At 40.2% G+C, this 12,122-nt stretch overlaps 1 protein-coding gene across 1 annotated transcript in view; it reads right to left on the reverse strand.

Moving 5' to 3' along the window:
• Nucleotides 1-10,489: 10,489 nt before the first annotated feature.
• atp1b3a (ATPase Na+/K+ transporting subunit beta 3a) overlaps nt 10,490-12,122 on the reverse strand; it is a 32,718-nt gene continuing 31,085 nt past the window's right edge. The window contains exons 6-7 of the mRNA XM_067995057.1: nt 11,734-11,811; nt 10,490-11,216 (exon numbers count right to left, since the gene is read on the reverse strand). Of these exons, the coding sequence (XP_067851158.1) occupies nt 11,049-11,216; nt 11,734-11,811 (246 nt within the window). The 3' untranslated portion in view covers nt 10,490-11,048. The remainder of the gene's footprint in view (nt 11,217-11,733; nt 11,812-12,122) is intronic.

Genomic DNA, 12,122 nt, shown 5'->3' on the forward strand with positions numbered 1-12,122 from the left:
TCATGTGGGAACTGACTGAACTACTTCAAACATGTAAAGCTTCAACATGTTTAGCTATAATGCATATTGAGAAATTATGGGGGATATTGCTTTCCTGTGGGAAAAGGTTATGTTCTACTCTGTTCACAAATAAACTTATAATGAACAACAGTGGGGCTGGTGTTACAGCATCTGCTGCAGCAGCATGAATGGGAGGATGCAGGTACAGTCTCCCTTTGCTTTTCTCTCAGGCTGAGCTGCATTAGGCAGAGATTATCAGAAGTTTAAAATGTATTGCAGGTTTCAGTATGATATGCAAAATTTCTTGAAATGAAATAGATCTTTACGGGTATGTAAAACTAGTAAAATTGATAGGATGCTGCCTGACATGATTCAGTCTGTTTTATGATTCCAGATCGGTCTGTTATTTGGTAAATGCTCATTCAAATGCTCTGCTACCCCCACACAGCTCAACATTACTGCAGTGCTTAGTGTAACATATCCATTGGACTATTTCATTGTTGTAGGCAACCCTAATAACTGCAGTAGACTAATTTGGCTGTTGCTGTTACTGTGAGCTCTGTAATTCCTAGTGAGTTACATCGAGTCTACTGCAAAGAAACAGGCCATTTGGCCCAACGAGTCTATACCGGCATTTATGCTCCACACGAGCCTCCTCCCTCCCTACTTCATCTAACCCTATCAGGATACCCTCTATTCCTTTCTCCCTCGTGTGCTTTTCTAGCTTCCCTTTAAATGCATCTTTGTTATTTGCTTCAACCACTTCTTGTGGTAGTGCGTTCCACATTCTTACCACTCTGTGGGTAAAGAAGTTTCTCCTGAATTCTCTATTGGATTTAATAGTGAATATCTTATATTTATGACCTTTAGTTTTGGCCTCCCCCACAAATGGAAACATTTTCTCTACATCTACCCTATCAAACCCTTTCATTAATGGAAACATTTTCTCTACATCTACCCTATCAAACCCTTTCATTATCTTAAAGACCTCTATGAGGTCACCCCTCAACCTTCTCTTTTCTGGAGAAAAGAGCCCCAGCCTCTTCAGCCTTTCCTGATAAGGATATCCTTTCAGTTCTGGTTTCATCCTTGTGAATCTTTTTTGCACCTTCTCCATTGGCTCTGCAGCCTTTTTATAATGACGACCAGAACTGTGCACAGTACTCCAAGTGTGATGTAATCAAGGTTCTATTCAAGTTTAACATAACTTCTCTGCTTTTCAATTCTGTTGCTCTAGAAATGAATCCCATTGCATAGTTTGCCTTTATTATGGCCTTATTAAGCTGCATTGCTACTTCTAGTGATTTTTGTATCTGTACCCAGAGATCCCTTTACTCCTATAGCCCACTTAGACTCTTATTATCCAAGCAGTATGTGGGCTCCTTATTCTTCCTACCAAAATGCACCAACTCACACTTTTCTATATTGAAATTCATTTGCCAATTACATGCCCATTCTACAAGTTTATTAATGTCGTCTTGTATTTTGACGCATTCTTCCTTTGTATTAACTACACCCCGATATTTGGTGTCATTTGCAAATTTTGAAATTGTGCTTCAGATTCCTGAGTCCAAATAATTAATGTAAATTGTGAACAACGGTGGTCCCAGCATCGATCCCCGTAGAACACCGCTTCCCACCTTTTGCCAGTCTGAGTAGCTACCTTTAACCCTACACTCTGTTTTCTGTTTTGTAGCCAGCTTATCGAATGCCTTTTGAAAATCCAAATACATTATATCTACTGCATGACCCATGTCTACTCTTTCTGTTACTTCTTCAAAGAATTTAATAAGGTTGATCAAACATGACCTTCCCTTCTGAAATCCATGCTGACTATTCTTTATTATATTTTTGTTTTCTAGATGTTTTTCAATTACATCTTTGAGTAAACATTCCATTATCTTTCCTACCACTGACGTTAAGCTTACTGGCCTATAGTTCCCTGGACTTGCTCTATCTCCGTTTTTGAATATGGGAATAACATTAGCTGTCCGCCAGTCCTCTGGCACTATTCCCTTTTCTAATGGATTTTTATATGTATGTAATAGTGCCTCTGCTATCTCTTCCCTAACTTCTTTTAATATGCTTGGATGCAATCCATCCAGACCAGGGGTTTTATACACTCTAAATCTGATTAGTTTATCAATTATCTCCCCCCTTTCTGTCTTAAATGGCTTTATATGATCTCTTCTTCTAATGTCATATCCATCTTGTTAGTCTCCCTGGTAAATACTGGGGCAATGTAACTCCAATATTTCTGCCATTTTCGCTGTCGTTACCTGTGAGTTTATCTTGTGCATCCCTTAGTGGCCCTATCCATATCCTGATTTTTTTTCTTTTGTTATTTGTGTCTCTGCAGAATACTTTACTATTTCTTCTTATATTCCTTGATAATTTAATTTTGTAGATTCTCTTTGCCTTCCTAATTTTTTTAACTTATTTCCTAACCTCTTTGTATTCCTTTTTGTCATCCTCTCCTTTATTGTCTATGTACTTAGAGTATGCCTTTTTCTTTCGTTTCAATTTTGCCCTTATCTCTTTATTCATCCATGGAGTTTCATTATTGACTAGTTTCTTCTTGTTTTTTAGAAGAATATATTTCTCCTGAACTCGTTCACCGTTTTAAATATTTCCCACTGCTGTTCTACCTCTCTGTCAATTTTTTTTTTCCAATTACCTTCCCAAGTTCCATTCTCATCCCCTCAAAATTAGCTTTTTTCCAATCTATTACTTTGGTCTTTGTCTTCCTACCCGAACCATCTCCTCTTTAAAGGCCGCCCTTTGTTCAATTACAATTTTGCCTGCCAGTCTTTGATTCCAATTTACCCGGGCCAGATCCGTTCTCATACCACTGAAATTGTCCCTCCTCCAATTGAGTATTTTTACTTTAGAGTGATCTGTGTCCTCTGCTATCTCTTCTTCTAATGTCATATCCATCTTGTTAGTCTCCCTGGTAAATACTGGGGCAATGTAACTCTTCAATATTTCTGCCATTTTCGCTGTCGTTACCTGTGAGTTTATCTTGTGCATCCCTTAGTAAACCTTATGATACTATGATCGCTGTTCCCTAAATGTTCCCCCACTGACACTTGGCCCACCTAATTCCCCAGAACCAGATCCAGCAATGCCTCCTTCCTCGTTGGGCGGATAAGTACTGGTCAAGAAAATTCTCCTGAACACACTTCAAAAATTCCTCCCTCTCTTCGCCCTTTACACTATTACTATCCCAGTCTATATTAGGATAGTTGAAATCCCCCATTATCACTACTCTATGGCTCTTGCACATCTCTGTAATTTCCCTGCAAATTTGCTCCTCTATATCTTTCCCATTAGTCGGTGGCCTATAGAATACCCCCAGTAGTGTAATGGCATCTCTATTGTTTCTTAACTCTAACCAAATAGATTCTGTCCTTGACCCCTGCAGGAAATTCTCTCTCTCCAGCACTGCAATATTCTCCTTAATTAATACTGCCAACCCCCACTTCTTTCTTTCCTTCCCTATCTTTCCTGAACACCTTGTATCCAGGAAAATTTAGTACCCAATCCTGCCCTTTTTTGAGCTAGATCTCCGTTATCACCAAAACATCATATTCCCATGTGGTTAATTGCGCCTGCAGCTCACCAACCTTGTTTACCATGCTTCGTGCATTTACTCACATGCACTGTAAACCTACCTTCAACCTTATATTCTCTCTTAATCTGATCCCACCTAATAACCTACTATTACTCTAGTGCTATCTGTCTCTCCCAATCCTTTGTGCACCTTGTTTCTCCTTTCCAATGCTACATCCTGGTGCCCATCCCCCTGCCAAATTAAACCCTCCCCCACAGCACTAGCGAACCTCCCCGCAAGGATATTGGTCCCGGCTCTGTTGAGGTGCAACTCGTCTGGCCTGTACAGGTCCCACTTCCCCCACAACTGGTCCCAATGCCCCAGGAGTCTTAAAGCCCTCCCTCCTGCACCATCTCTCCAGCCTCACATTCATCTGCTCTATCCTCCTATTTCTATACTCATTAGCGCATGGCACCGGAAGTAATCCAGAGATTACTACCTTTGAGGTTGTGCTTATTAATCTCTTTCCTAACTCCCTAAAATCTCCCTGCAGGACCTCATCCCTCTTTCTACCTATGTTGTTGGTACTGATATGGACCATGCCCTCTGGCTGTTCACCCTCCCCCTCCAGAATGTTTTGCAGCCACTCAATGACATCCTTGACCCTGGCACCAGGGAGGCAACATACCATCCTGCAATTACATCTGCGGCCACAGAAACGCCTGTCTGTTCCCCTAACTATTGAATCCCCTATCACTATTGCTCTCCTGACCTTTCTCCTCACCTCCTGTACAGCTGAGTCACCCAGGGTGCTGTGGACTTGGCTCTGGCTGCACTCCCGAGAGGAACCCTCTCCCTCACCAGTATTCAGAACTGAGGAATCAAGTGGAGCAAGTGTCAGAGGGGGAACATTTAGGGAACAGTGATCATAGTATCATGAGGTTTAGATTAGTTACGGAAAAGGACAAGGAACAATCTAGAGTAAAAATACTTAATTGGAGGAGGTCCAATTTCAGTGGGTGGATTGGCCCGGGTAAATTGGAATCAAAGATTGGCAAGCAAAACTGTAATCGAACAATGGGCAGCCTTCAAAGAGGAGATGATTCGGGTACAGTCTAGGTACGTTCCCAAGAGGGGAGAAAGGTAGGGCAACGAAAGCCGGAGCTCCCTGGATGACAAATGAGATAGTAAGATGAAGCAGAAAAAGGGGGCATATGACAGATGTCAGGTTGATAATACAAGTGAGAACCAGGCTGAATATAGAAAGTTCAGAGGAGAAGTGAAAAAGGAGAGGGGAAATGAGAGAGTATGAGAATAGAAAAGGGAATCCAAAAGTTTTCTATAGGCAACAGTAAATGTATAGTAAGAGGAGGGGTGGGGCCAATTAGGGACCAAAAAGGAGGACGTGGCTGAGATACCAAATGAGTACTTTGCATCTGTCTTTACCAAGGAAGAAGATGCTGCCAAAGTCACAGTAAAAGAGGAGGCAGTTGAGATACTGGATGGGTTAAAAATTGATAAAGAGGAGGTACTAGAAAGATTGGCTGCACTTAAAGTAGATAAGTCACCCTGTCCGGATGGGATGCATCCTAGGTTGCTGAGGGAAGTAAGGGGTGGAAATTGCTTCCAATTCTCCTTAGATACGGGGGTGGTGCCAGAGGACTGGAGAATTGCAAATGTTACACTCTTTTTTGAACAAGAGTGTAAGGATAAACCCAGCAACTACAAGCCAGTCAGTTTAACCTCGGTGGTGGGGAAGCTTTTAGAAACAATAATCCTGGACAAAGTTAATAGTCACTTGGACAAGTGTGGATTAATAAAGGAAAACCAGCCAAATTTGTTAAAGGCAAACCGTGTTTAATTAATTTGATTGAATTTTTTGATGAGGTAACAGAGAGGATTGACGAAGGCAATGCAACATATTTTTACTATAGTCATGAAATTCAGCTAGGTTTGTAGGAGAAAACAAATAATTGATAACTGCTGTGCTAAACTATGATATAAGTATATTTTCTCTGAAAATGTTTCTCTTCTCTTACTGTCTGCAGACACTAACTATCTGTCCTAACTATCTCTCTTTGAAGGTTACACTTTACAAGAGAAACTGTCACAGAAATGCACCCATCTCCTGTTGGTGACTTGCAAACAACATCTGGAACAGGAATAGCTCTTCCTGTAGAAATGAAGGTTTCACAGCCTGAAGCTTTCATGTCACCGGATCCTTCTAAGCTGCACCAGAGGATATCTGCCACATCAGGCGGTCTGCAGTGCGCGCATGAATCAAATAAGTGTTAAACACTTATGCTTGTAAGAGGGCAACAGCTTCGTAATTTTCTCTGTAGAAAGCTATCAGCTGGACCAGAGTGCAGAACTTTCACAGGATGGCAGGGTTCCCTCAAGTGCAGGGTATTGTAGATAGCACTAATGTGGGAATCAGAACACCTCATATCAATCCCATGGCCTACATGCTCAGAAAATGTTTGTACTCAATTAGTGTTCTGCTGCTATCTGACCATTAAATTCTATCCAGGAAGTAGCCTTGGTGTCTTCAGTATGTGGTAGCCTACGATGCCTGCATTTTAGAAGAAGAAACTTTGGATGGTGGGAATGGCTCTCAGGAGACCCGGGCTAATCCATGGCTGCTGCCACCACTGAGAAATCAACTAACAGCAGGGGAATGCCTTGGGCTGGAAAATGGGTATCTGTTTCCCGATTATCAGCCACCATGTTCACTGGCAAGAAAAGTGTACACACAATTTTTGCACAATTAAAGTGTATCTGAAAAAGGGCAATTGTTGTACACAATCCTTTAAATGGTACTTCTCCGACTGGTATGGAAGTTCCCTTTTTAGGTTTGTACCCTGCTTGATGGGTTCCCCACAAATTTGCTAAAGTGAGGTGCACACGTACCTTCTAATACCACCAAATTTGAGTTGCAGCCATGTGAAAGGGATCTCAGTGACCTTCCCCAGCTTACATCTTAGCTTTTACTAGCAAGCGACCCTCCTTTGTTGCCCATCTTGCAGCACGACTGCCAATTCTTCAGCATCACAGAGTACAGTGTTGCCACTGTGAACATTAGTCCACTTTTCTGCAACCACCACTTCCTATTTAATGGTGAGCTGCAGCACCCCCCCCCCCTAGATCTTATACCATCTCTCCACCACCATCACCCCCCACCCCCACCACCTCAGTGTGCTATAAGCAAAGCTTTTCACCAGCAGAGGGACTTCTTTTGCAACATTCAGTCCAGTCTGCTATCTATGCTGCCGAAAGGTGAGCTTGCACTATGGGCCAGCTCAACTCAATTTTTTTCAAAACCTGGACTAGAGTGTTTAAGATACACACTATCTGTAAAACAGTTTAAAAACACCACTTTCACTTTCCCCTTGTCCTGAAGGCAGCAACCTGCACTGGTTTTCAGATCCATGGGCAGACCTCAGACATTCAGAGCAGTCCTCTGGTACATGCCCAAATGGCTATTTTTTACTTGTGAAACTAAACACTGTCCGACAGCAGGTAATTCAGCCAATTGAGACAACTATCATAACTGAGTCTGATTCTGTCTTCATTCACACACATTTTCAGAAGTGCTCACTGGAAGATGTCATTGGATAGAAATCAGGAACAGGAATTTTGGTTAATCTTTCCTTTCTCTAGCTCACAGATGCTAAGGACAATGTTAGGCCTTTTGCCTGCCCCTGCCCCAGCCCCACCCTCTTCCCAATCCCACCCTGCTTGAGATTGGCTAACTCAGAAGAGACTGAAACTGGGGCTGGTTTGCTTTGTCTGATTCAGTCCTAAACCATATGGTGCATTTACCAGCTAAGCCATCAGGGAGCTGCTTGTGTGGTTCATGACAGCTGAACACCTTTGCACTGAAATCTTGAGATAAAGTCTCAGTCATCTGTACATCTCTAGTGATGTGTTTATGCATCATTAACTTCATGATCAGTGCACACATCTGTCAGTTACACTAAAGACTTTTATTAGTCTTCTAGTATTTGAACACAATTTATACTGTGCTAGGAAAGAGAAAGTAAATATTGTATTATTGAAATTTCTCAAAGTAATTACAATGTAAGCAAACAAGTTTTTCAAGCTGCACTTTAATGTTTGGTTTCTAACAATAAACTTTGCAGGCAACGTCTCCTACAGGTAGGCATCAGTCTAGACAGTGCAATTAATTGGAATCAAATATGGAACATTATGTGTAGAGTTGACATCACTTGGAACCAGGGTTGCTGGAACATGTACTACACTACACTACTTAATTCCACACTATGCTTCAAGTGTCAACCTGTATTTTATGCTTTGACCACATTGCATAGAGAAGATTGGTGGTAGGTTGATTTTTCCTCCCAGTTATCACATTAGCTACTGTGTAATTTGCCTCATTCATTTAAATGTTACATTAGTTACCTGACCGCAGCCTGTATAGAAGTATCTAGTTTTTAATTAACATTTGCACTACTCAGCATTAGTGTAGGTAATAATAGATTTGGAGTCCACCACTTCTACATCACCTCATACTCAGCAACTCACTGCCAAAAATGAGCATGGGAAATTTCAGATACATCACTCGATTACAGGAATGGTAGACTAGAGATACTAGCTACAATTTGTATGCACCTTCCCTGGACTATTTGAAAAAACGATAAATTTCTGCAGTTCCACAGGAAACTGAAGAGCTAGATTTGGTTTTAACTCAACCCCCTCTCCTAAATGTACAGTAACATTAAAAGATCATTATTTTTATGTTAGAAATGTATTTTGAACAAGTTTATTCCTGCAATAGGTCAGCTAACATGTTTGTCCATGTTAATTTTATTGGCACCACTTAATAATTATGGCTGTGCTAGCAGCAGTTTTAATGTCTGATTCACCTGACAATATCCTGTTGGCCTGTTTTTAAAGCTTCTTGCTCTGAAATTAAGGACAGATGTATAATATACCCAGGAATGGGTATAAAAGGAAAACAACTACAATAAACAGTTACATGCTGACAGGGAGGTGAGTAGTTTGCCAAGAGTTCAGACTGTTTAAGGGATTATGGAACGGAAAGTTTCATGTAGAATACTTTGCAATTTTACAACATAGGTCTGTGTTTGTTTTGTTTCATGTTACTGTTTGCTAGACCACACTATAATGATTGTAATACAAATAGGACAGTGACTGTGGCCGGAGAACCAAAAGATTATGGAATGTAAATTTCTTGCTCATCTTAAAAGCAGTACTGTTTGAATGAGGGTTTGTAAACAAAGGTTAGCTAAACACAATGAACGGCACCTAAACACTTCATTTGGTCACTTGCTAATAAAAAAACAAATTATGTGCAGCTTTTCTCCTCCAATACCAATCAACTGTTGGAACTCCGAGCCAGCCACTCAAGGCAACTGTGCTGTTCTGGATGAGATCAGCTAATTCAGAACAGGATTGATCCATGGTCATTCCTGTTCTGAATGAGATCAGCTAATTCAGAACAGGATTGATCCATGGTCATTCCTGGTCTTTGGGACTCAACTATTTCATGGATAACCTTGATGTCTCACTGGGAAATGGGAATTTTCAGTACAGTAACAGGTTATGTTTAAAACCAGTCTTCATACAGTTTTGATTGTGACGTGGGGGTGTTGTAGTGATAAGTAGCTTAATGTGGACACATGGGAAAATGACCATCACATGACAGAGGTGTAGTACATCTGTTATGCTGCCTATCACGAGATCTGCAAAGGTTTTATTTTTGTACAGCATGACTTACTATATTTGGATTAAAAAAGATAAAATTAAAACTATTGGTTTGATTTTTGTGAATATAGTCCCAACATTCCTTGGCAATGGTTCAATAACAATCTGTTAAAAGACTAAGATATTACACTGTTGATCGGAAGCAAAAAAAAGTTGAAGGATTTCTGGCCATCAATCAAGGCAATTTTGAGGTCATCTGTGAGACCTTGAAAACTACTGAGAGAGATTATAATTAACTTTTGGGAGAGGGAAAGGAAAACTCAAGAGATAATGCCAAGGAGTTCATTGGTCATATAAAGGCCACAAAGTGAGGCTTGAGAACCGAAGAGGATGCGTAACATCCTATTCAGATCCAAAAAAAAAATCTAAGCTCAACAAGGACAATGAATTACATGGATATTATTGAAGGAAATTATTTTAGCAATTCTTACCACGGGCAACCTAGGCGTACTCATGTGGCAAGTGAAGTAATATTCATGAAGAATGAGTCTGCATTCCAACAGTTTCTGTAATACATTTTTAAAACTTTGCATGCAGTAATTAGACTCCTATCGTCCCTTATAAGGACACAAATATAGTAACTTGGTAGCTTGTATGTAAAGTTTAAATCGCAAAAATGTAAACAGTTCTCAGCAAGTAACGGCTTGTTTAGAGGGGAATATGCTAGTATTATGCAAAAAATGTCTTCACTGGTCAAGAACCTTTTGGCGCTGTAAACAAAATATACATTTCAGTGTTGTCCAATACATTAGCCACTAGCTATATGTGGCTAATTGCATTTCTGATTAGTAAATAAAAAATGAATAATACACATCATTGTTGGGCATGTGATCTCAATATTCATATTTGCTCAGCACATGCATGTGTACTTTAACCTTTTTGTGCATTTGCTGATAGAATGGTAACACAGAGTGAGAGTGTTTTTTGATCGTTTGATGCTTTACTTTCTTCGGAAATGAATGGTGGTAGGTGTTTAAGTAAATATACGTGAGGTACAGTTATCTGTATTATGTGAGTGTACACAAGGTGTTTTCCGCTAAAATGGTGTTACCGTAGCCACATTTATAGCTATTCAGCAATTTCTATTGGACAACATGGTTAGGATAACTGCTACTTTAAAAGTTTCTGCTCAGCAGACGACAAAGCTTTGCAAATTTTTTTTTTAAAAACACCAATCAACACACAAAAAAAGTTTAAAATCCAGTTTTATTTTCTCTTTTCTTCATACAGGTTTTAAGGCATCTGCACGAAAGACATAATTCTGCAAAGGTTATAAAATCATTTACGGTCAGCCTGGGGTATCATTTGATCTTGTGTCTTGCTTCCTAAAATTTCCATTCTTATTCTACATGAAAGTTAACCTGTGTTAAACCTATTAAATATGTACACAGCAACAGCACATTAAGCTTTAGACATTCACTTGGGGCAAAATCACAGCACAAAAGGACAAAGACCGCCATTATTCAAAGTTATAAGTAGAGCTATTTACAGGTCCCTTATTATGGCATGATGTCTTAATATGTGCGTAAACTGGTCCAACAGGGGGTTGGGCAGGGGCAAGGCAGGCAGCTATGTATTTAGGGTTTGTTTTAACACTTGATATCTGGAAGCACAACATGATGCTACCATAAAATGCCATCTAGCTCATACCCCCTTCAAAGTGGTCACACATCTACAATGGCAGGTCCAGCGCATTATAACAAAACAAGACAACAAAGTAGTCATCGTGCAAGCTCTCCCATTCATGCTATTCTGTTACGTGAACTCTGAAAGCTACCCGACCCAAGAACCGGTCGCGGTCATCATTATTCTTCAGATTGGCACCAGTTATCTTGCACTCGATCATTAAATCCTTGTTGGTATCATTGGTACTCAACATTAGTTTTACAGCAACCAAAGGCTGTGAGTAGTTAACCTACAAGGAAAGGACAAAAACAAAGATCAGGCATTTGTATCTTTTAAGCTTTAATACCACCTCTGCTAGCTAACTTCTGAGCATTTTCTACTAGATCTGAGTTGGAGGATTGATTTCCCCAACTCTAGATAGGACACTCCACATAGGAAGCCATGACCATTACTGGCTTTACATGGCAAAACAAAACGTTTCACTTGGCTAATTTCACAGAAACATTGTAAAGCCAGCTCAACATACGTATAGGAAGATAGGAACAGAAGTAGGCCATTCAGCCCCTTGAGCCTGCTCTGCCATTCAATTAGATCATGGCTGATCTGTACCTCAACTCCATTCACCCGCCTTTGCTCCATATCCCTCGAAACCCTTAGCTAACAAAAACCTCTCTCAGCCTTGAAAATTTCAATTCACAGCCTTTCGGGCAAGAGACTAGCAATCAGATGATTGCACTCATACAGACCAACCTAACAAAAGCAAGCAACCTCAAACACAGTGGAGCATTAAAATTAAAACAACTTACATGGGCTTTTTTGCCATAATATGGAAAGTACATTTTATCAAATGATCCAAAGTATTGTACATCCAGGTGCGGTTCTTTCTGCATAAAGATTTAAAAAAAAGATTACAATCCCTCATATTACAGTTGGATACTATTACCTAACTGGTCAGAGATTCCGGCAGGTGTAGGAAGTACATGTTAATTTTTTAAAAACACAAACTATAGATTTAGTAATACATCCATTATTTTGTAAATTGAAGACATGGCCAGTCTGATGGTGAAGTGAATTCATGTAATTTGCTGCACCGTGAATCAGAATGATAAATGAATCCTCAATGAGTTACCCAGTTTTGGCAGGTCAGTCAGGCTAAGGGAGGAAAAACAAAACTAGACATCAAGTAACAGAGGGG

This window comes from Heptranchias perlo, chromosome 13 (assembly GCF_035084215.1).
Source record: "Heptranchias perlo isolate sHepPer1 chromosome 13, sHepPer1.hap1, whole genome shotgun sequence".
In the NCBI taxonomy this organism is placed as follows: domain Eukaryota; kingdom Metazoa; phylum Chordata; class Chondrichthyes; order Hexanchiformes; family Hexanchidae; genus Heptranchias; species Heptranchias perlo.